The 27,629-nt window shown below is 29.6% G+C and overlaps 1 protein-coding gene across 1 annotated transcript; it reads left to right on the forward strand.

The window, feature by feature from the left end:
* The first annotated feature begins 943 nt into the window (after positions 1-943).
* On the forward strand, positions 944-12,709 carry LOC133035069 (uncharacterized). The gene is made up of 2 exons (XM_061110741.1): positions 944-1,919; positions 12,249-12,709. The coding sequence occupies exons 1-2, from the start codon at positions 944-946 to the stop codon at positions 12,707-12,709; spliced, it is 1,437 nt and encodes a 478-aa protein (XP_060966724.1).
* The last annotated feature ends 14,920 nt before the right edge of the window (positions 12,710-27,629 follow it).

The following is a 27,629-nucleotide window of genomic DNA, read 5'->3' on the forward strand; positions in this document are numbered from 1 at the left end:
ATTTATAATTATAATTATAAATCATAATATTAATCTTTCACATATTTGTTACAAATAGATATGAAGAGGTATTTTAAAAGTATACAAGAGTCTTCAACTTCTATGGGAAAGAGTGATGGAACTGTAAAATCAAGTCGTGTGGATGTTAACACATATCTTGAAGAACTTGAAAGTGACCCCGGGTTGAGAATACCAATTTTAGACCATCCTTCAAAAGTTCGTGATCAAGTTCGACGAGCATATATGCAAAAAGGCCCTTGTCAACCTCATCTCAAGCCATTTCCATCAGAAAAGGTTGGACCTCAATCAAGGGCCTTCAATGTTGCTTGGTATGCAGACTATCAGGATTGGCTTGAATATAGTGTATCAAAGGATGCAGCTTTTTGTTTATATTGCTATCTGTTTAAAGAAGATGTTGGAGGGCAATCAGGTGGTGATGCGTTTGTTAGTAAAGGATTCAGAAATTTCAAACTTGCAAAATCAAGGCTTCATACTCATGTTGGAAAACCTTTTAGTGCTCACAATACAGCTAGAAAAATGTGTGAAGCATTAATGAACGAAAAACAACATATTCAAACATTTTTTGTAAAGCAATCGGAGCAAGCTCGTAGTGAGTATCGAACTCGTTTGGAAGCAGTGGTTGATTGCATTCGTTTGCTATTACGACAAGGACTTGCTTTTCGTGGTGATGATGAATCTGAAGACTCGAGTAATCAAGGTAACTTTCTTGCAATTCTAAAATTTCTTTCTGATCATGATGATGACATTAAAGCAGTTTCATTGAGCAATGCTCCTGAGAATTTAAAATTAACATCACCTGATATTCAGAAAGATATTGTACGAGCCGACTTTTGAAACACTAGATGTCATCATTAAAGGAATTGGGGATTCAATGTTTTCTATTTTAGTTGATGAATCTCGTGATGTTTCTATTAAAGAGCAAATGGCTGTTGTATTACGGTATGTAGATAAAGATGGACATGTTATTGAACGTTTTGTGGGGATTGAACATGTGGCCAATACCACAGCTGTGTCACTTAAAGGTGCTATTGATAAATTATTTTCTAGATATGGATTGAGCATATCTAAATTGCGGGGACAAGGTTATGATGGGGCAAGTAATATGCAAGGAGAGTTCAAAGGTCTTAAAACTCTTATTTTGAAAGAGAATCCATCAGCCTTTTATGTTCATTGTTTTGCTCACCAACTTCAACTTGCTCTAGTAGCCGTGGCAAAGAAACATATTCTAGTCGGCTATCTTTTTAGTGTGGTAACTAGGGTGATAAATGTTGTTGGATCTTCTTCCAAGCGTTGTGATATTCTTAGAGAAAAGCAAGATGTTGTTATTTCTGAAGCACTCAAGCGTGGTGAAATTGCAAGTGGAAGAGGGCTAAATCAAGAAACCAATCTTAAGCGTCCAAGTGATACTCGTTGGGATTCACATTATGCTACACTGGTAAGCTTTATTAACTTATTCTCTCCCATAACTGATGTTCTTGGAACAGTAGTAGACGATGCTCGAGAATCTGAACAAAAGTTTGAAGCAAGTAATCTGATGGGTTTGATGTCGACATTTGATTTTATATTTAGTCTACATTTTATGAAAGCATTGTTGGGCATAACAAATGAATTGTCAAAAGCACTACAGAGAAAAGATCAAGATATTGCAAATGCCATGAAATTAGTGGAAATTTGCAAGAAACGATTGCAAGCAATGAGAGACAATGGTTGGGATTCCTTTCTTATTCAAGTCTCAACATTTTGTGCTAAATATAATGTATATGTTCCTACTATGGATGATATATATGTTGTACAAGGTCGATCACGACGTAATGCTCAAGAAATGACAAATTTACATCACTTTCGTGTGGAATTCTTTTATGCTGTTATTGATATGCAACTTCAAGAGCTAAATGAACGTTTCAACGAGGTAAATGTTGGATATTATTTTACCAGGATCTTAGATCTACTCACAAGTATGTTTATTAACATCCTAAATATGAACTTTCTAAAACGATGAAATAAACACATATAAAGTTTAAGAAACCTTACATTGGGTGCAGCGGAATATAATGACTCCTTCCGTTCAGATATCTAGCCCTTGATTCCTTTACGTAGCGAGCATTATCAATATCTGAACCTGGATCTCTTTCTCTGAATCTTTGATGCTGAAACTCCTTTGCTGATGATCTTTCTTCACGATCTTCCTCACTATGATTGAGGTATCACTTGATGTGTGTGGGCACTACTCATACACTAAGGATTTCGAAATTATCAAGGAAGAAGAGAGAGAGAGTGGTCAGCTAAAGATAGGGAGAGAGAAGGCTCAGTTTTTCTGAATAGAAAAAGTCAGAAGAAAAGTGTAATTTTCCTGAAGCCTTCACTATCTATTTATAGCATTCCTACTAGGGTTAGATTTGAATTATATGGCATTAAAATAATGAAAAAATCAGTTTAAATTTCCTACAAAAGTGGCTGGCCCTAAACTTAGTGGATTGGGCCTTGCTTTTTGCAATTTTGCAATTTTAACACCTTTTGTATCTGATTTTCTCAAAAATGCCAATTTCCTAATTCAACCATTTAAATGCCAATTCTAACTATTTAATAACTATAAATAATTATTAAATAATATTGTCATTTATCATATTTATTAATTGAACCATACAAAGTATCATAATTAACAAATATGCCCCTATAAACTCTTTCTTTACAATTTCGCCCTTACTTAGTGAAAAATTCACAAATAGACATAGTCTAATTTGAGAATTATAATTGATTAATCAAAACCAATTACATGAGTCTTACAAGCAATTTTATCTCAACTAGTGGGGGGGACCATGGGTCTATATAACCGAGCTTCCAATAAGTAGATCAAGAATTTAGCACTAAAATTCACTAACTTATTAATTCTTCGTTGAATCCACGCATAGAACTTAGAATTGCACTCTCAGTATATAGAATGCTCTATATGTTCCACCATATAGACACATCATTAGTTATCCATTGTTATAATCCTAATGTGATCAATGATCCTCTATATGAATGATCTACACTGTAAAGGGATTAAATTACCGTTACACCCTACAATGTATTTATTCCTTAAAACACTTGACCCCGTATAAATGATATTTCAGCTAATGTGAAATGAGTACTCCACCATTTATGTTCGTTTGGTCAAGCTCGAAGGAGATCATCCTTTGCTTACTATTCGCCAGATAGAAGCTATAGATTCCATGTTTATGATAGCGCTCCCACTCAATTGCACTACCGTGTTCCCAAAATGTACGTATCACCCTGACCTAAAAGTAGGCTTAACTAACAAATCAAAGAACACGAATAGCCTTTCAAGATTGAGCCTAATCATATCAGGATTAAGATCATTTGATCTAGGATCAACTTGGCGATATTGACTTGAATAGATATTACGGTAAGTTTAATAAATCTAAGTCAAAGTTCAATATCGGTCCCTTCCGATGCATACTCCATGCATCCAACCTAAGCTTTACTTTAACCAATGTTCTGGAAAGAACATAGTATTTCTCCAAATACAAGTAAACTCTTGTTGTAGATTATCATATCAGTAAAACCCTGTGTCTGATAAATCTAGGAAACTTTATTCACATAGTCATGTTTACTTTCCAATGTGTTGACGGCACAATAAACACGATCAAGTATGTGAAAAGGGTTTCAGATGAATTTATACATTATGTACATATAATCAAGAAATAAATCATGTGAACCATGCAACATTAAATGTTGTTTCTGATCTATATTAATAAGTAAATTTGATTATATTGAAATGAGTTTTATTTAGGGCATTAAACCCAACAAACTCCCACTTGCACTAATATAAAAAAAAAAGTGCGTTTCAAATAATCTCAACACCTTGATATACAAATCAAGTGTAGTAGTAGTAAACTCCTCGTAATAGGATCTGAAAGGTTGAATTAAACACAACCTTTTCTCCACCATTACTCTTCCTTAATCACAAAATCATTGATAATGTGAAATTCCTCTCTATATGTCTACTCTCTTGGGATACTGGATTCTATACCTTTGGCAACTACTTTTGGTTAATCAGGAAATTAACACTAGTAGTTTAAGGCAATTTGGAATGGTGCCAAAGATGTATAGAACTTTCCTTAGACTGAATAAGTACCTTTCCTGCAGCTTTAACATTCAGTCTCTCTCTGGTAGACCTAGAGACTTCAGATAGGTTTTTACACTTCTCCGAAATCACTATTCCACCCCCAGAGTAACCACCATCTTATCAGAAAGATTTACAAGCACAAAGGCAAATTTCGAAATCTAATATGGTGTAGTCTAAGAGTTTTAAACACACCCTTATAGACTAACATATAGTTCCTCTTCTTTATCTTAAGATTTACTTGATTGTCTTCCAGTGTTCTTCTCCTGGATTAATCTGATACCTACTCATTACTCCCACTCAACGGCGGATGTCCGGTCTAAGGCATACAAAAGCATATCTAAGACCTCTCACTGTTGATATAAGAAATTCTTTCATGGCTTTATCTTTTCTGGAATAGTTGAGACTTTTCCTTAGATAAATAAAATCTATGCCTAAGAAGTTGTGAAGCTTCTCTAGATTGCCATTAGAAAGAAAATGCTTCAGCATCTTACTAAAGTAAGTTGCTTGCATTAGAGTAAGTAATTACCAGGTATACCACAAGCCATAGGTTTAGATAAACTCAAACCTATAATACTAGGAACAGGAAGTTTTGTTAAGTCCATTGAATAGACTTATAAACGAAATTTCCTTTTATGTCCTTGTAATAGAAAACTTTAGGTTATTCCATGTGAATGGATTAAACCATAGTTCTATTGGCTTTTCTTCTTAGTTTCTTATCTTGACAATCCATTACTTGTTTAAACTCACAATGGATTTTAATCACTAGTGTCTCCCAAGTCATAAGAAGGTGAATTCCTAGAAACTCTCCCACTGCAACAAGGTACCGTGAATTATGTCGAAGAAAACTAAATGGTATTAACCTCTTTGGTTGTGACAAGACAACAGAGGCAGTGGGATCATCATATGTCATATAAGATGATAGAACACTTTTGGAATCAAGAATTAAATATCTCCTTTATTTGCTACTTGTTTTTCAGACTTAGTCATTTTCTTAGAAAAGTAGTATTTGTTTGAACAAACACTTTCTTATCTATTGACAATGGGATGGTCCACCCCTAATCACTTAGAAAAGCTAACAAACCATGGTTAACAGTTCTAGCCTTTCTTAAGATTTTGATTAGGTCATCCATGAATCTAGTAATGATTTACATTAAGTATACAACCATTACATCATTCTGAAATTGTATTACCATAGAAGGACTTAGGCAACGACTAGTAACTAATCATCAATATGCAAATCGAAATTTCTGGGGAGGTAAGTTTGGATATAATTCAAAAATCAATTTAATGATCTTTGAACTGCATATCTACTAACTATTTCTCCACCCCTATCAGTTCGCAAGATCTTTAACCACTTACCTTAATGGTTTTAACCATTGCTAGAAATTAATGAAATTTTTCAAACATTTCAAATTTCTTTGCTAAAAGGTATAATCTAGAGTTATCGTCTTAAGAATACAACGAAAAACTCATATCCACCCCTGAATGTACATCCATCTGCGAATGAGATGAACTACTTTCAGTGGATATAGGCATATTATCTCTTTGCAGAGATTGATCATGTCAAATTCACTATGAACAAGATACAAATGCCATAGATTAAAAAAAAATGTGGTAGTGTCTTTTGATGACATAGGTTTAGTTACATCAAAGAGTTCTTAGAATAGTGCAAGTGGATCCTGGTCACAGAATACCTAACTCATATTCCATACAGTTTGAATCCATTAATAAAAGATGGATATTAAACACTTGAGAAAGTGTAAAGCTATTGTATCCGGAATTAGAAATATAAGAAAATTTCGTTTGGATTCTAAAATTAAAGTCAAAGACTTAAATTCAACCAAATATAATGAGTAATTCTTTCTTGGACCACCACTACTAATACAAACTCTAAGTCAGATTTGCCCATACAAGTAGGAGATTTCTAGGATTGAGGATTTATATCAATTGGGAATAGAATTTCGGGATTATAATCATATACATCATTTAATTTCTTAAGAGAAAATATAGAATGACATGAAATGATTTATAGACCATTCATCCAATGATATGTTTTGAAGCTAATTCAAAATGAATAAGCTAAGAGGAATTAGGATAATTTCGTTTATAAATAAGAATCCAACGATGCTTCGATTAGCGAAAGTCAAAGTAATCTTATTTATACAATCTTCTTGTTTCATATCGTAAAAATACTAGTCTAAGGTGTCATCAATTGATGAACAGCTAGATGTCGCATATACAATATTTATCTTTTGAGATCTTACACTATTATGTATGTCTAATGGTGAAAATCCACTAGGGATTTATCTCATTAGATAAACAAACATGTTGGACCAACAATGAAGATTCGAAATTAAACTACAACTTAATAACAGAAAATACATGGTTCAATATAAATTCATACACAATTCAGAAATTATAAACATATAGCTAGTAGGAATGACTAGTGAAAATACTAAAACATACAATCCTTAATAATTTCCAAGGTTTTCAACAAACCGATACGGTGTCCGGTAGGCGAGAGTCAAAGCATCATTTATTGAATAGAGTTGTCGGCTCATCTAAAATAGAAACCATTCTAGCAACCTTTTATTCGATCAAAATAAGAATCCAACGTGGTCCCGGTAGGCGAGAGTCAAGGTTATTCTCATTTCATGAGCCTCTACCATTGTTTCATGTTTCATAAGTTTATCTCTAAGTAGTCACCGTAGGGGAGAGTCTAATAGAGACGAAAACTTACAAAACACTTATCAAATGAAATCTTACGGTGTTAAATGCGTTCAACGAATAACCATCCATAGGGGGACGAAGTCTAGCGTCTCGAGGTTATATTGAAAACATTTAACTTTTGTAAGACCAACAATGGAGATCGAATATCTTAATAATAATCAAGCTCATTATTTAAAGTGAGTTGTATTTTCTTTGATTCTCCTTATTTATTCTATTTATTTTAAATATATATTTATTTAATTAAAATTTCCAATTTAGAATGAAAAATTCTAAATATAAATTTTAATTTAATATTTATAAATTTTACTTAGATGGATATGAAAATAACATGAATTATTTCCATCTTAGTAGTAATTTCCAATAAATATTTAGAAAAATATTCAATTTAAGTTGTTACAAAATTAATTTAAATTAATTTACAACTCAAATTTAATTTTCTATAAATATATATTGCATTTCGAAAAATTAAAGTATATAAGAATACAATTTTCGAAAAATGCATATTAAAATAAAAAATAAATCCTGGAAAAATTATTCTAATTTAATGTTGGCCCAAAATTAATTAATAAAATTAATTTACAACAAAAAATATAATATTCTTATTTAATTAAATATATAAGAAAAATTTCAAATATTTAAGTATAATGATGAAAATCAACTTAAATATTAATTTTCTATTTAATTAAATACACTAGAAAAATACTTCAAGCAAAAATATCATCTATCTAGATTTTTCTTTGACTAATTAATTCAATTTCTAATAATATACTTTAATTTAATTTATTTTAAATTAATCAATAAATGAAAAAATCATTGATTTAAGTTGATCCAAGAATTAATTAAAATAAATAATTAATTGACAACTTAATCTATTTTTCAAGATAAAATTCGAAATTCTAGCATTTAAGAAATGCAATTTCGAAAATTGATTAATAAAATAAAAAATAAATTTTGAAAATTATTTAAATTTAGTTGAAAAAATAAATTTCAACTAAAAATAATTTTCTTTTTAATTAAATGTCATGAAAAAGAAATATTTAAGTATGATGATTAAATCAACTTAGATATTTTATTTTCAAATTAATTAAATGTATTAAATTCAAGAAATAAATAATTAAGTGTAGAGAAGGCTTAATTATTAATCTCTAGTTTAATACTAGGAAAAATATACTTAAAATAAATTGTACCAAAATTAATTATATAAATAATTAATTTCACAATTTATAATATTTTCCTATTTAATATTAGAAATAATAAGTAGTCTAGAGATAACTATCTAGAAAATATCTTATTTGACTAAGTATCTTTTCCACAAAATTTGAAAAAATATCTAATTTAAGTCGTATTAGAAAAAATCTAGAACCTAAATATTTTTCAAATTTAAATTTAATTAAATATCAAAAATTAAGTTGTAACCACTTAATTTGAAAATATTCCATTTTAAGTTAATATTCGAAAAGATATTAACTTAAAAAATATCTAAAGAATCTTAATAACCAATGCCTAAAATTCCTCAACTTAATTTTGAAATTTGAAATTCAAAAGATATTCAGATTTAAGTTGGTTAGTTGAAGATAACTAAATATCAACTTAAATAGGAATATTTAATGAAAAATTTAAATTAAGTTCCAGAAAGAATCTAGATGGTTATAATTCTATATTTAATTAAATACAAGAAAATACATATAGTTTAGCTTAGAATATAAAATTCCTTAAACTATATTTTTCTTAAATTAATTTCAAAATAAATGAAATTAATTATGTTGCTAATCAATTTTATTAGGTTAAACTAGTTTAATTAACCTAGTACGATCATTCAAATCGAGCAAATGGGCCTTCACAATTGGGGTAGTTTGTGTGAGGGGGTGCTGGGTTCAGTATGTCGTACCCACTTCTATGGCTCCCAACTCTCACACAAGGCCCAAAAGAGAGGAATTTAACCTTAATAAGAACAACTGTTATTAATTGAATAGGCCCAAAAACTAAATGGGCCTAAATAAATTCTATCAATAACTATGATAATTTATTTTAGCAACATTAACCTATATGCATCTATAATAAAATTAAACACATAGGCTCACACAGGCACACTTTGGATGGGTCCTATCATGTTCTTAGGTCATACACGAGATGAAAGAAGATTGTAAATATACATTACAAATTATTATCTTGACCAAGGGAGCCATCAGATCATTAGATCTGGCAAAAAGTAACCATGGCTATTTGCAATCAAGTAATAATAGGTTTTAAAAAACTTACAAACAAGCTAAAACACATACTCCTGCAACAGGGTTAGCTGGATAGTTGGATGTAGGATTTATTTAATTTTAAATAAATATTTAATTTCGAAATTAATTAATTAAATAAATAAAAAAAATTAAAAAAAATTTCGAAAATTTTTAAAAAAATTTAAAAAAAATTCGAAATTTAAAAAAAATTAAAATTAAACCTACAATTTTTGAAAAATTAGGTTTCAACCAACCTAAATATCATTTCAAAAATTTGCTAACTACTTTTAAATTTTAAATGTTATTTTATAAATAAAAATTAAATAAAAATTAGAAAAGATAAATAAATATCTTTTTCAAATTTTTAAATATAATTTAAATAAATAAAATAACAAAATTTAAAAAAATTAGCAAAATATCTTATATCTATTTAAAATTACATGATTATAAATATCTTATTTTAAATTTAAATATGGTCAAAATATCTAAAAAGATTTAATTAAAAAATCTTAAAAGATAAGATATTTTTAAAATATCTTAAAAGATATTATAAATATCTTTAAAAGATAAGATATTTTTAAATATCTTAAAAGATATTATAAATATCTTAAAAGATATTATAAATATCTTAAAATATCTGACCTTAAATTTAAAAAAATATAATCAAATTTAAAAATAAGATAGATTTTTAAGCAAAAAGATAAATACTAATTCTATTCAAATTCAAATTACACTAATATCTTGAATTAAATTAAAAAAATTTAAATTAATTCAAAATGATAATTAGAATTGAATTAGGAATAGTAATAGTATATATACAAAACCATACAAAAAATTGGAAGTTAATTCCATGAAAAAGTATGAAAAATTGAAGAAAATTGAAAAAATTCGAAACTGTACGGACAGTTCTGCGATCGCAGGAAATTATCAGCAGAGCCCCGATTTTGTCAAATCTTCAAAAAAATCATAACTAATTCAAATAAAATCCAAATTGAGTTCTGTAAAAGGCTAACTTGCTTAATTTTTTCCATACTATCCAATAAAAATAATGCCAGAACCGAAATAACAATTATTTTTCACGAAAATTTCACAATCATCAATCAATCATCAAATAACACTCAATACAACATGATACCATCCAAAGAACATACAAACAATCGTTTTAAAGTCCAAATTACATGTAAGTAAATCAATTACCATGGCTCTGAGGCCAGTTGTTGGATATTATTTTACCAGGATCTTAGATCTACTCACAAGTATGTTTATTAACATCCTAAATATGAACTTTCTAAAACGATGAAATAAACACATATAAAGTTTAAGAAACCTTACATTGGGTGCAGCGGAATATAATGACTCCTTCCGTTCAGATATCTAGCCCTTGATTCCTTTACGTAGCGAGCATTATCAATATCCGAACTCGGATCTCTTTCTCTCGAATCTTTGATGCCGAAACTCCTTTCTTTGATGATCTTTCTTCACGATCTTCCTCACTATGATTGAGGTATCACTTGATGTGTGTGGGCACTACTCATACACTAAGGATTTCGAAATTATCAAGGAAGAAGAGAGAGAGAGTGGTCAGCTAAAGATAGGGAGAGAGAAGGCTCAGTTTTTCTGAATAGAAAAAGTCAGAAGAAAAGTGTAATTTTCCTGAAGCCTTCACTATCTATTTATAGCATTCCTACTAGGGTTAGATTTGAATTATATGGCATTAAAATAATGAAAAAATCAGTTTAAATTTCCTACAAAAGTGGCTGGCCCTAAACTTAGTGGATTGGGCCTTGCTTTTTGCAATTTTGCAATTTTAACACCTTTTGTATCTGATTTTCTCAAAAATGCCAATTTCCTAATTCAACCATTTAAATGCCAATTCTAACTATTTAATAACTATAAATAATTATTAAATAATATTGTCATTTATCATATTTATTAATTGAACCATACAAAGTATCATAATTAACAAATATGCCCCTATAAACTCTTTCTTTACAATTTCGCCCTTACTTAGTGAAAAATTCACAAATAGACATAGTCTAATTTGAGAATTATAATTGATTAATCAAAACCAATTACATGAGTCTTACAAGCAATTTTATCTCAACTAGTGGGGGGACCATGGGTCTATATAACCGAGCTTCCAATAAGTAGATCAAGAATTTAGCACTAAAATTCACTAACTTATTAATTCTTCGTTGAATCCACGCATAGAACTTAGAATTGCACTCTCAGTATATAGAATGCTCTATATGTTCCACCATATAGACACATCATTAGTTATCCATTGTTATAATCCTAATGTGATCAATGATCCTCTATATGAATGATCTACACTGTAAAGGGATTAAATTACCGTTACACCCTACAATGTATTTATTCCTTAAAACACTTGACCCCGTATAAATGATATTTCAGCTAATGTGAAATGAGTACTCCACCATTTATGTTCGTTTGGTCAAGCTCGAAGGAGATCATCCTTTGCTTACTATTCGCCAGATAGAAGCTATAGATTCCATGTTTATGATAGCGCTCCCACTCAATTGCACTACCGTGTTCCCAAAATGTACGTATCACCCTGACCTAAAAGTAGGCTTAACTAACAAATCAAAGAACACGAATAGCCTTTCAAGATTGAGCCTAATCATATCAGGGATTAAGATCATTTGATCTAGGATCAACTTGGCGATATTGACTTGAATAGATATTACGGTAAGTTTAATAAATCTAAGTCAAAGTTCAATATCGGTCCCTTCCGATGCATACTCCATGCATCCAACCTAAGCTTTACTTTAACCAATGTTCTGGAAAGAACATAGTATTTCTCCAAATACAAGTAAACTCTTGTTGTAGATTATCATATCAGTAAAACCCTGTGTCTGATAAATCTAGGAAACTTTATTCACATAGTCATGTTTACTTTCCAATGTGTTGACGGCACAATAAACACGATCAAGTATGTGAAAAGGGTTTCAGATGAATTTATACATTATGTACATATAATCAAGAAATAAATCATGTGAACCATGCAACATTAAATGTTGTTTCTGATCTATATTAATAAGTAAATTTGATTATATTGAAATGAGTTTTATTTAGGGCATTAAACCCAACAGTAAACACTGAATTACTTCTCTCTTTAGCTTCCTTGTGCCCTAGTGATTCATTTGAAGCTTTTGATAAAGAAAGGTTGATCCGATTTGCTGAGTATTACCCTAGAGATTTTTCTACTTTTGAGCTTACCATGCTCGATAATCAACTTGAAACTTACATTCTTGATGTAAGTTCCACTGAGAATTTCTTGGGTTTGAAAAGTATTGGCGATCTCGCTGAAAAAATGGTTGAGACAAAGAAGCATATTGTTTATCCTCTAGTGTATCGACTAATTACATTAGCATTGATTCTACCTGTTGTTACTGCTACAGTGGAGAGAGTATTTTCTTCTATGAATATTTTGAAAAGTAGATTGCGCAATCGAATGGGAGATCAATTTATGAATGATTGTTTACTTGTGTACATTGAGAAAGACATCTTCAATAGTCTTGACAATGAAGTCATCATGCAGCGATTTCAAAACATGAAAAGTCGTCGAGGCAGATTGTAATTTTTATTTTATTTTTTTATGACAATGTTTTATTTTATTTTGTTGAAGATGAAAATTTGAAAAGATACATTTATCAGTTATTTTTATTAGTTTTGACTCAATATTTATTCAAGCCCTCACTGAGCCAAATTTCTGGCTTCGTCACTGCCTGCATCGATAGGGGTAGCTGGAGCATCCTCGTAAGGATCATACCCGTCAGGAAAGACCTCATCATCTCCACCCATAGCAGATGGTGATGGTGATGCAGCTGCTAGTAGGGGTGATGCATCTATTGGGGGTTCCGGTGCTGAAGTTGTCGTTGGCGTACAATGCAACATGCTCTATATAGTTCTAAGTTACTCCATAATCAAGTTTTGACCACCCTTCAGCTCTATATGGCTATTTTGATATGCTTCGTTCAGCTCGGTATGACAAGCGTACAAACCTTTCTGGTCAGCCTCGATCCTGTCCAACCTCCCCACTAATTCCCTTTACTCGGCACCACCGAGGCCTGATGAAGATGATGCACTGGGCTGAAGGTCTGAAGCAGTGACCTAAAAAAATATATACCAAAAAAATACGGTAAGCATGCAGTAATATAAAAAATCAACTACATAAATATCGACATCATGTCGACAACATGTTGATATGTCATCGACAATGTAACAAATAACACAATAAAGTACAAGTCGAAACACTTATCAACATGTCGATATCATATTGAAACTAAAAACCAAACAATGTCGACAACACGTCGATATCATATCGGCAACACTCAATATAATACCACAAAAAAATGACAAACATAGTTGTTGATAACCTGTCAACATCATGTCGATATCATATCGACATACATGTACGACAAGTTTAATTAACACAGTAAACACAACTAACTAAGTAAATTACAATCTATGTAATTCACAACAACTAACTAATAAATCACAATTAATTCCAATCAATAATCATAAAAAAAAAAAGTTAAAAAAATGGTACCTGAGTATCTGTCTTAGGCAAAGAAGCATTTTCAACATATTCTGCTGCTTTTTCTGCTTGTCTTCTAAAAACGGCTGGATCTTGGGTGTCCTCCTCAGCCTGTGTAGGATCCACCCCACCAATCAGGTTCTCCACACCATCGTAAGAGATGGTCCTCACATATTCCTCCTCTTCTGTGCGTGGAAGTAACCTCTTCATCACTTTAAGATACTATTTAAGATTCCAAAAATATAAGAGAAAAATAATTTAGTATTTATTACAAGCACTAATCTTAAATAATTACTATAAACATAAGAGCAACTCATACCCGTCTAGAAAATAATGCATTGAGGTCCTTCTTCGCTATATCACCCTTGCTCGTCCAGCTAAGCATCCTGGGAAACCAAATCCCATGATTCGTGCCATACCTCTTCCCAACCTCTAAAATGGCCTCATACGCCCAATATTGTACTACAGGTGCGAAGCTATAAGCTGTGTATTTGCACTCATATTGAACTTCCAAACTCAGCTTCTTCTCGTAGTTGACCTTCTGTTTCACCATGTCCTTTTGAAGCGAGTGCATAAGTTTGGCGAATGAGTGCTTTCCCCAAGGAATCTAGAAGAAGAACTCTGGATCTTTGACATATCTAAGCATGTCGACCGTAATCAGCGCGTTTGCCTCGCGACCTAGTAGCACTACCTTAACAAACAAGCACAAGCCAAACTTGTACAAGTCTTCCGGGTTCTGACAGTTTGTGAACCTATCTTGGAGTGCTTCTGTCTTCACACTATCAGACTGGTTGAAATATTTGTTGATCAATCGGTCTGACCCTAAGCGAGCAACATGCGTAACCTTCTCCTCTTCTGTTGGCCCCGAGAAAAAGTTCAGGCCTATAATGAGGGCAAACTCAACCACTCTGAATCTGAGCTCCTTCCGACCAATGTAAAACTGCATGTGCAAATCCTCCTCAACATCAACCTTCATCTTGTGGAGAATATCAGGGGTACGACATTCCAAAAGTTGCCAAAACGGTTTTATTTCACCGTGTTATTCAAATTGTACTCCTCAAACCAAGACTTAATATTTGCAAAAGCACCGGTGCCTCTATATGTCATACGACCTGTAAAATGCTCAGATGCTGGAACTATGAGTCTTGGAGCAATCTGAAACAATATATAACAAAAAAAATATTACTGATGCCCTCAAAAAAAAATTATCGACATTATCACACTTAGAAATTACAGAACAATTAAATCACATTATCGATAACATATCGACAAGCTATCGACATTCCAACAATATGATCACACTTATTCAAAAAAACAAAATTGTCGACATCATGTCGATATTATCCCACTTAGCAATCACAGAAAACTATTAACTCACATTGTCGGCAACATATCGACATCCTGTCAACAAATTATCGACATTCCAACAATATTATCACACTTATTTGAAAAAAACAAAATTGTCAACAAAATATCGATATAATTCTGTCGATATTATCACACTTAGCAATTACAGAAAACAATTAAATTACATTTTCAACAACATATCGATATCCTGTCGACAAATTCTCGATAAATTAGGTCTTAAAATTATTATACTTATTATATCGACATCCTATCGATACACCTACGACATCCTATCGATATAACAACTAAATTCTTTCAAAAATATATCTTAATCAAAAATATGTCGATAACCTATCGATATACAGTAATAACACACAAAATTCTAATGCTCAAACTACTTTCAATTTTGGTCGACATTATATCGATAACCTATCGATATCTCATCGATAACATTGTTAAAATAAACAAGCACCACTGATGAACATGTAGAAAAATACACATTATCCAAAATCTAAAACAATTCAACTATTTTGAAGAACATACACAAATTCGCATCCAAATCTATGAAAATTATAATTTTTAATAAAAAAAACTTACTCTTTTACTGAGCTTGGTGGTGGCGACGATTTGACTCTGGGTTCTCTTGGTGGTTCGTGGTCGTGATGGTGGTGGTTGTGGTGGTTGTGGGTCGTCGTGGGTCAACGTCGTTCTCTGTGGATCGTCGTGGGTCGTCTTCGTCGTCGTGGGTCGCCTGCAGTAAATGGAGAGAGAGAGAGAGATAGAGAGGGAGAAACAGATGGTGGTTGGATGGAGTGGGTTTAGGCATTTGGGGTGGGTTTCTATCACATCGGTTGTGATTCTTGGTGTGGTGGAGAGAGAGAACGACGAAGAGAGAGAGGAGGAAAAGAGAGAAGAGGAAGAGAGAGAGACAGTTAGGGAGGGAAAATTAAATAAAAGAGTATTTTGGGTAGTTTAGAAAAATAATAGTATTATTTTGTACAAACTAGTGGAAGGTATTAATTTTGATATTAGGGTTTTATTATGAGTAAATAGTGAAATTTTTCTTTTGAAAATGATACCGATGCACATGTAATTTTTTGGTGTTTTTTTTTTCACAAAGTATATGGAAGCAAATGGGTTTCTCGTTTCTTGCAAGCCCAAAAGAGGATTTTACTTTCAAATGAGTATTACTGTATGGAGGGCAATATGGTTTAAAAGAAATAAGAATATTTATAGAAGAGTTGCAAGAACCTCACATCAAATTAGGATATGAATATCTTCCTATTATGATGAAATATGTCGAGAAAGGAAAAAAACTAAGAAAGAAAGCTCAGTTCGACACACTAGTGAGCAAAGTAATGCAAAGGCAGAAGTCTTTAGTTATAAACTTTATGTGGACGCAATGATGTCAACTCCTCAAAATGTGATTGAATTTGGAGCAACTATTTTCTCATTAAATAAACAAATAAAGGCAGTCTTATCACTATTACAAGATAACTCATTCTACATATAATAAGTATTATGTTGTTCTTATGATCCTACCTACAAATTACAAATATATGTAGTAAATATCAATTTGTTATAAATATTAATAATTATGTGGATGTCCAAATCTTTTATTTATTACCATGAATTGTAATCAACATTCCTCTTTTCCTTAGTTTCCCTTTTTCTTAGTTTCTTAATATCTCACTCTTGTATTTGTATAAATAGGGGTTCACCCCATTGGAATAAATAACTGAGAAATTCTCATTCACTTTCTCTTTCTCTCTTCATCTTCTTCTTCTTTCTTCTCATCTACTTTATATTATTTTATATTATTTTATAACACGTTATCAGCACGAGTCTCTGCCCAAGCTTCAAGCATGAGTCTCTGCCCAAGTCCCAATGTAAGTATCTTGTTAAAGTTCTTGAATTGTTTCAAAGTCAAAATACACTAAATATATATTTATATATATACTCCTCTGACTGAAACAATTTCAAGAATCATTTAGTTTCTTTTTCCTTTTTATCTATATATTATATATGTATGTATATATTTTTATATATTTATTATTGATTCATATATATATACATATTATGTACTTATCATTCATAATATTTACAATATATGTTTGTCTATGATATGATAGAGAAAATCTATATAAATTATACATATATCCAGAAAGATTATGTATCATCGATAAAATATTGCATATATCTTGAAGATTATGCATCATCGATAAAATATTGCATATATCCTGAAGATTATGCATCATCGATAAAATATTGCATATATCCTGAAGATAATGCATCATCGATAAAATATTGCATATATCCTGAAGATTATGCATCCTCGATAAAATATCGCATATATCCTGATGATTATGCGTCCTCAATAAAATCTTGCATATATCCTGAAGATTATGCAAATGTAATATTCATTATATAGTTGATGGATACATAATGAAAGAGATGAATACATATTTATATATATGTTCTTGTATTCTTTGAGGACAATGAAAAGTAATCTAATATCGATATAGATTTTGACAAACATTTCCTGAAGTAAATGTTTTATATTTATCGAAGAAAAAAAATGATTGTATTTATGTGAATACAACTAAAGAATCATTAAAAATGATTATTATTGATGCAATTTTATAGTGGGTTTTGAATATCCAAAAAGAATGTTAAGAAAATTGCATTGAAACATCAAAGTATAAGAATAACAATGAGCATGACTAATGTTATTTAAATACATGAGACATGTATTTATTGTTCATCATTCCCTGCAGAGAATGATACGAATTGAATTCAACTACTTTTAAAGATTGTTTGTATTAGTCATGTTACTATACATTGTTATTACTTGCAATGTTGGAAATTATTGAATCTGACATATATTAAAGATTAAATTTTGCATACATCTTGGAGACTATGCAAAAATTGCATTCATATATTCTTTGAAATATTGTGAAAGAAATTGTTGAGTAATTTCTTTTTATATATGAACAAGTAATAAATTTTTAAGAAATTTATAATAATGTTCTACTTGTTCAACGTCATTCCCCGAAGTGAATGTAATGATTTTAAATAATCAATGGCATTGTTTGCTACTCAAATATTTCCAGAAGAAATTGGAAACAACCAAAAGATGAAATACCACACACAATCAAAGTGCATGAAATCTATATATCATGTGTGGAATTGAATAATAGTGGTCGCGTACCTGTAGTACGGACACACTTATAATCAAGATAAAAGTATACTTGATTATTTAATAGAATATGAATTGTACAAACTTATTGTACATTTAGAATATTTAAATATCATTCCCTAAAGAGAATGAATAGACATGAAATTCTATTTCAAAGAATATAGATTTCACATATATTGGCAATGCCAAAAGCAAATTAATATATACATATTTTATTATTTCTTGAAATCAATAGTTTCAAACTATTGTTGGTACATGATATGTAAATATATAGTTACTATATAATTCAGTTTGCATATTTCCAAAAGTGGATACATAATTTGCTAATATTTGTTAGTGATCCAATATAATCAAAGTGATAAAGAATCACAAAATGATTAGTTGAAAAGCTTCCTGAAGAAGTCTTACATACAATTGCTACTTTGAGTAGTAAAATATATTTGTATGTACCTAGATGTATAACTTTTATCTAGTTATGAAAGTATAATAAGAAATAACTTATTATATGTACTGGTTGTACATTTAAATATATAATATATCAAGTCATGATAATTAGACTGATGAATAGTCTATTAATAAATTAGACGACTTGTTAAAAAGATACCAGGAAACATGAATGATATATTATGGTTATATCTATTTGACCATTATAACAACATGATGAAGTTGTCATGTACATTTTATATTATACACATCATTGAATTGATGATAGTGATTCCTGAAGAAATATAAAGTTTGATAAACATAATAGTGACTCCTGAAGAGTGTATATGTTTTGGAGAATAATATAATTATACTATTCGTGTATATAAAATGAAACTTGTAATGATTATGTTGTAATGAATTTACATTACCTTTTGAAAGTTTCATTGAAATACAAATTATAGTGAACCTGAAGTTCATGAATTGAATTTTTTGACATGATCAATCATATGCAATAAATTGTCAAAGAATTTGACTAAATTTTGTTGAAGAACCAGAAGATTCTTCTCATTGTTAATTTATAAGGCTCAAAAGAAGAATGTGCATATATTTGCACATAGAAAATATTTAAATTATATTTCTTTAACAGTCTTGAGCCATTATTAGATTTTTATTGCATAGTTTCTTATCGATGTGATAAGATTATATGATCATGCATTTACAAAATGTATAAATTTATGTATTTCTAATTATACACGCATGACTCATTCTTAGAAATGAATTAAGTTCATAAGTATTGAACTTGAAACTGAAGTTATTGAACCTGAAGTTCAATGTCATATAATATATATGAGTTTAAATAGATATTGATTCATTGTGATATATTGAAATCCCTACAGAGTATTAATATTATTAGATATCACAATTTCTTAAAATTCTCTCGATCAGGGGGAGAGAAGCAGCTGGGATCGATGATAATTTCTGAAAAATGATCCTTGCACAAAGTGTATAAGAACGATATAGTTCAAAATGATATATACCAAGCGCAAATCAATATTACTCAAAGTTGAGATAGAATGAGTTGAAAACGCCTGAAGCGTAAATGAACAATATAGAAATTATTAGTAAATGTTCATTTGATTTGCCCTGAAGTTGTTAAATCTAGAGGTACTCATGGAGATACCTTAATGTTATAAAGTATTAAAATGATAACCGTGATGAAAACGGTACTCGAAGAGACTCCCAAGAGAAGTTAGACATAACACATTTAATCATAATTGAATCCCTAAAGTGATTCGTTATAGGTACCTATAAATGATAAACATATTTGAAAATATGTAATTTAAAGAGATCTCTATAAGTTATGTCAATATGGGAGGAAATTATCATTTATTGAAATTTTTGTCGACAATAAATATTGAATGTGTGCATATGCAATAAACTAACATGAGATAGCAAGGATCATTGTATTAGATTTGTCGAGAATTATCGACATACATTTTGATTTTTGGCCAAAATATTATGACGCAATCCAGGCAAATTTACTCACATAAAGTGAAGTAAGACCTGTAGGGTGTGCAAATAAATATTTCTAATGAGAAATTTGCATATATGTATTTGTACATAATGAATTGTTGTACAAAGTTTGCATAGACATGAGATTGATTGAAGTAAGGCTTAAATATTGAGAAAATATAATCATTATTTGATTATAGCCTGGAATATATTTTATGAGGATTTATAAGCGTCACATAAATGTTGCAACAAAAGGTTATTTATTTGGAGCTCCTAATATAGTGAGAATTTGAAATAAGCCTTATCTAAAAATTCTAGAAGAATTTAATACATGTCTTAAGTGATATAAATTCTAAGTCGCGCGCACTATATGACAAAGATCTTTGTATGAAATAAGGACATGTAAGTAAATTATTGTTTGAAAAATACGTATGGTTGTCTATGCAGTATAAATACATAAATTATACTTTGTGATAGACTCTTGAAGAGTTTTTGATTAATTGAAGAACAAACTTTTATTTCTTTTGTATATCGAGAAATATTAAATGTATAAAGTTTGTTCATTAGTATTGAAGTCCTGAAGTACTTCATATGTATTAAGAATTATAGATATATGATCATTTGATATGAAAATTAAGATCACACAACAAGATGGAATAAATATATGGCCTTGGAGTACCATCATTGTCACAAATGAAAATTTGTAGTACCATTAATGTGTTATGTTCATATCTACTTGAAATTTTAAATTTTCGTATGAACAAAGTTGTGTACACACATGAATGATACAATTAGTTGGATAAAGACTAATGTTCCACGAACCCCTCATCTATAATTTAGAAGTCCATGCATACTCTGAAAGAGTTATAGAAAATATATGATCAAAGATTATATATTGTGATATTTTAAAAGTGATAACAATAATCTTATGAGATATATTATCACCAAAAGAATTATGGATCATATGTGCATGAGGGGGAGACATATTCATGTTGCACTCTTTTTTCCTTAGTTCAGGTTTTGTCCCAATGGGTTTTCCTGGCAAGGTTTTTAACGAGGCAACTTGCAAATAATTATGAATATGAAATATATATTGTACTCTTTTCCCTAGCTCAGATTTTGTCCCACTGGGTTTTTCTGGCAAGGTTTTTAACGAGGCAACTATAAATCATGTTAACATACTTGCATTTTATGAAGCAAGTAGAGAATGTGTGTGAGTGAGATCATTGACATAGCATATTCGGGAAACATATGGATTGCACTCAATAAAGAAGTATCAACCCAAGCAATTCTCTATGGATAATACTGCTTGCATCGTTCAACTAAAAGGAGGTACATTGAAGGAGATAGAGTTAGAACACATTTAATCAAGTGTCAATCTTGTAAACTTATTCACAAAGTTAATCAAGTGTCAATCTTGTAAACTTATTCACAAAGTTATTACCAACATCAACATTTGAGAAGACGGCAGATAAGATCGAAATTCGTCGATTAGAAGATCTCCACAAATGCCTAAATGAGGGGGAGTTAGTTTACACTATACTCTTTTTCCTTTGATCAAGTTTTCAGCAAGATTTTTAATAAGGCAGCTATTATGGACATCCAAGGGGGAGTGTTATAAATATTAATAATTATGTGGATGTCCAAATCTTTTATTTATTACCATGAATTGTAATCAACATTCCTCTTTTCCTTAGTTTCCCTTTTTCTTAGTTTCTTAATATCTCACTCTTGTATTTGTATAAATAGGGGTTCACCCCATTGGAATAAATAACTGAGAAATTCTCATTCACTTTCTCTTTCTCTCTTCATCTTCTTCTTCTTTCTTCTCATCTACTTTATATTATTTTATATTATTTTATAACACAATTTAAATTGTTCCTTAAGTATTAACATTATGCTTGCAATTTGAACTTATTAGAAATACAAAAGAATATAATAATAGCAAGTGTGGCTTGATAAAATTATATAATACTGAAGGTAAGAACAATAATTGATGGGACATTTCCTCTATAAGATAATAAGATTAGTCTTCTTATAGTATTAGTTACATTTCAATTTCTTCAAAGTATTTTGTTTATTTTTTTAGGATGTCTAAAACTTTATGGAGACAAGATTTTTATAAATAGAGAGTTTGAAATAGTTTTGTAAAATTTAAATAAATTAATTTTAAATAATTTAAAAGTAAATTTTTATCTAGATAGACTTTAAAGAAATTTAAATAATTTTGTGATATATTTAAAACAAATTTATGATTAGCTTTAGCTTGGTAGGTTGTTAATTTTAAACTATTTTATTCCATTAAAATGTTATCAATAATGGGTCATGTAAAGAGTCAAACCAAAAAGGTTTTCTTTTGGTAATCGACTCTTTTACAATTTTTTTATAATGATTTTTAGGGTTGAAAATTAAAAGTACTTATTGGTTTTAAAATATTTTGTTGCAAGTTTCTTTTAGAAGTAGTGCTACTGGTAGGTTTGTGTTGGGTTCAAGATGTGGGACTTCTAGTAGAAAACGTGTTTTGAGACACTACAACAGTTTTCCTTAATACCGGCGGAGGCATCCGCCGGTATTAATAGGCCAGACCGCCGGTAATAATTAATACCGGCGGAATCCGCCGGTAATTATCTGCCGGGAATAATTGGTCGCTATTAATGGTTATTAGCGACGAAAATGGTATTCCGCCGGTAATAATATTAATACCGGCGGATTAATAGCGGTGGGGTCCGCCGGTATTAATGTCTGCACTTTTACACGCAGATGCATTAATACCGGCGGACCCCAATCATTGTTCCGCCGGTATTAATATTTTTAAATATTAAAAAAAAATTCTAATTATTTAACATAATTAAATTAATTATAATAATTATTTTTATATATAATAATTATTTCATAAATATATTATTAATTAGAAATAAAACATTAAAATTAAGAAATTAAACATTAAAATTAATTTGTCCATTACAATATAAAGTATATTATCTTAAATAAAAGTAGAAAATTGTCTATAAATAAACTTTAAAACATAAAAATTGACATAATTAAAAAAACCTAACTATCATTTCAAATCAGTATACTCTAAAAATTCATCTGCATTCGAGCTAAGTCTTGAACCATCAAGATTATCACGGGATTGAGCAGGCGGGGTATGGTAATAAGGTTGTCTAGTCTGCGGGGTAAGATCTCCACATATTGTCGAGCCTGCGGGCGAACCGAAATTGGTTGTTGCTGTTGTTGCTGACTCTGCGCACTGAAAAACTGACCATACATAGGCTGTTGTGGAGATCCTCCCATTTGACTCTGCGCACTGAAGCCCGAACATGTACGATTTCGTAAAGTGGTCCAAGACTTGTCGATTGTCATCTAAAATTTTATGAAGACATAAGATTTAATAGTATAAAGACAAATTGAATGATAAAATTTTATGCTATTTTATGATATTGTATGCTATTTTATGATATCTTATGATATTTTATTAAAAATTTTACATTATTATTTTATTATAACTTACACAATTATTTATATATTATTATAATATTAAAATTCATTATTAATTATATTTTATATTGTTAACTTTTAAATGAATATTATTTAAAAATATTTTCCTATATTGACACTTTTTTTTTAAATAAAATTATAATTAAAACCGTAAAAAATATTTTTTATTCTTTACCTCAAAATATTTTTTTTTTGTTTTTATATTTTTTTAAGGTAAATATTACACTAAAATTTTCATTTATTAAATTTTTTTTAATTTTAAAAAAATACATTATTATTATTAATATTTATTTTTCACATATTTAAATGTTAAAATTTAATTATTTAATTAATTTTTTTTATATTTAATTATTAAGTATTTATTTCATAAAATTTTTTTGTAACTTAAATTTTGATTATTAAAAAAATTATAATTTAAATTTTCAAATCTTATTTAATAATTTACATAAAAAAGTTTATTTTTTTATGTTTTATATTCATAAAAATTAATTATATTTTTTTTATATTTATATCATTAATGTTAAAAAATATTTTACTTAAAAGTATTTTTTTCAATAGTATAGATTTATCCTAATTTTTTTATTACATTTTTTAAAAATAATCAATTGTATATCAATTTTTATACATATTTACAAGTTATTTATTATTCTAAAATATTAATGATATAAAATTTCTTGAGAAAATTAAATACTAAACTCTATAAATTACATTTACTATCACATAATATATATAACAGTCTATTAAATATACACTGTATATACTGTACTGTATATACTGTATACACATTATATACTGTATAAATTGTAATACACAGTGTATAAACTGACAATATATACACTATACAATATACAATACACAGTATATATATACAAAATATATAATATACAATATACAGTATACACAAAACAACAATTAAAATTACACTAAACTATAAATCCTAAATCTCTATGAATATATAATATATAAGAGTATATATAAAATTTTCAAACATAACACATATACATATATCATATTTTTTACAGAAAAAAATTATTTTTATGAGATATATACACAAATATTGTAAGAACTAACCTCTAAATATTTAGACCACCGACCGATCTCGACGTTTTACTCAGAAATCTCCTCCCCACCGATTATTTATCTCAAACTTTAAAGATGGAGAAAAAATTAAATATTAAGAAAAATAAAATAACAATATGTAAAAAAGATAAAAAAGAAAAACGAAATATATTACCGGTGCACTGGAGCTTACAGGCGCTGCACTAGTGGTGGACGGGCGACGCACTAGCGGTGCCGGGGAAAAAAGGCCGGAGAAGGGGCGGACTGTGTTTGAAAACGGGGAAGGGGGAAAGGTGGATGTTAAATGCCAAAATATTACATATTTTATAGTGTAAAAATACAAAATAAAATTAATTCTTTATAATATTTTCAAGAAATTAATGCAATATATTATTATATTGAAAATATTTTATTTAAGATTAATTTTATCTTTGTTTATAAATAATAATAGTATTTATGGCATAATTGAGAAAAAGAAAAATAAAAAGTTAAGAAAATGCATTGTATTTATTTAAAGAAATACAAATTAATTAAATTTTAAATAAATATTTTCATTAAAATTATTGTGATATATTTTATGTTAAAAATATTTTGTTTGGATTTAATTTTGTTTGTGTTTGATTGAGAAAATAGCATTTGTGAAAAGAAAGGAAAAGAAAAAGAAAAATGGTAAAAATGTGATCCAAAGCAATGAAAAATGGCATTTTTGAAGCCCAAAAGAGAGCACAAAAGGACAAAAGCCCATTTGGCCCTCTTTCTCTCCCAGCCAACAGCCACGACACGTGGCGGTCTCCCATTCGCGCGCAGAAGCCCAGCAGGAGCCTGACCCCAGCCGCCTCTCTCTGCTCCCACGCGCGCGTGACGCGCACGGCTTCTCCTTAGCCGTGCGTGCGCGCCACTTCCCAGGCGCGCGAGTGGTTCTCCTCTGGTCCGATTCCCTTCAGCCCAAAGTAGCTTCAGCCACTTTCCACGTGGCATTCTCTCGTCTCTCCACGTGTCCACATGCATCCAATCCGACAGTGACACGTGGCACTCCGAATTAAGTTATTTTTATTACATTTTTACCCACTTGCAATTTGTAATAAGTTTAATTGCACATTAGTCCTTCTACCCTTCTATAAATAGAAGCTTAGGTTTTTAGAATTCAGTTACAGTTTCAGTTTCAGACAGAAAATCCAGAGAAAACGCTCAGAGCGCTCAGTGTTAGTTTACCGCTTTCTTAGTTAATTTTCTTATGGGTTTCTAAGTTCCCTTATTATTAAGGAGGACGATGAAACCTAGTGTATTTAATTAAGTATTTATTTTTATTTTTGATTCTCATTATAATATATGCTTATGATTTTCGCTTCTTAAAATAATTTTCTTTCATCTTTAATATCAAGTATTTTTGATAGTTAGAAATTATTTATGCTTGGTTCCATATTTTATTAAAAATAATATTCTTTGATTTTTTGTATTTACATTAAATTGTTTCACATTTAATGCTTAGAAGTTATAATTTTAAAGCGAAGGAAAATCTATTTTTTTTATTAGAAAATAATTGGTTTGATTACTGATTAAATTATGAGAATCAATATAAACATAAATATTTTTATATACATTAAGTGGATTCTGAACCCTTGATAATATCCTAAAATATTTCTGAAAATATCTGTTACTGTCATTTTTATCATTTAAACACTTTATTTTATTTTGTTACCAAAAACCTCACCATTTTCGGAACTAGGTTAGAGTTTTATTAGCTTAGATTAAATAAGTATTTTCTTCGATTTCACGCAATTCCCATGGGTTCGACCTCGTTCTTCACAATCTCCATACTACAATAAAGATTCGTGCGCTTGCGAGTTGATAAATGTAAAACGTACCATTTTGGTATACAACAAGTTTTTGGCGCCGTTGCCGGGGAACTGCAAGAAGAAAAACTACTTTAATTCAGGTTGGTATAATTCTTCTACTAGTTATTATATTATATATATTATATATTACGTTTCTTAATAGTGAAGTAAGATTTATATATATATAATTATATATTATTATTATTATTATTAATATTATTATTATTATTATTATATATTACAGTAAGTAACGTAAGTTACTTACTGTTAATTATTTTTATATATATAAATTTATATTATATTATTATATATACATTACTTAACTATTAAGAAAAGCATATTATTAATATAATTATATATTATAAATTATAATTAATATTAATATTTATATTTCTGTCAAATATATATCTATATTATTTATTTCCCGCTATATTTTAAATTCAGTCTTTATTTCTGCACATATATTAATATTAGTATTTATATTTCTGTCAAATATACATATTATTTATTTCCCGCTATATTTTAAATTCAGTCTTTATTTACGCAATTATATGGTAGGCACCGCCTCCTAATTTTTTCATGTTATTTTAATTTTTGTGATACTTAGTGTATGATTCGCTGGGAACGAAATTCTAAAAATCGTTTGGTAAAAAGAAAATTATTGTGGGTTGAAATTAAAAGTGAAAATTCTGACATCATGGAACCAAATCAAGTAAATGTGGAAGAAAAAACTCTTATTGATCATTTTTCTCCAATTTCTGCTAATCCACCATCATGCATTATTTTTCCTGAAACAAATGCTACACATTTTGAGCTGAAACCTTCCATAATTCAACTTTTGCCATCTTTTTATGGGTTAGGTAAAGAGGATCCATACATGCATGTAAAAGATTTTTTAGAAATTTGCTCTACTTTTAGATTTCAAAATTTTTCTGATGAATCTGTTAGGCTTAGACTTTTTCCATTCTCATTAAAAGATAAGTCTAAAGCCTGGTTAAATTCACTCCCAGCCCGATCCATTTCTACTTGGGATGAATTAGTTAATAAATTTTTGTCCAAATTTTTTCCCATGTCTAAAACGGAT

Source organism: Cannabis sativa, chromosome 1, assembly GCF_029168945.1.
Source record: "Cannabis sativa cultivar Pink pepper isolate KNU-18-1 chromosome 1, ASM2916894v1, whole genome shotgun sequence".
In the NCBI taxonomy this organism is placed as follows: domain Eukaryota; kingdom Viridiplantae; phylum Streptophyta; class Magnoliopsida; order Rosales; family Cannabaceae; genus Cannabis; species Cannabis sativa.

Coding starts and splice junctions, on each gene's coding strand:
- LOC133035069 (XM_061110741.1), top strand. CDS start 944: ATGGCTGTTGTATTACGGTATGTAGATAAAGATGGACATGTTATTGAA. Junction 1,920..12,248: donor ACTTCAAGAGCTAAATGAAC/GTTTCAACGAGG, acceptor TTCTCTCTTTAG/CTTCCTTGTGCCCTAGTGAT.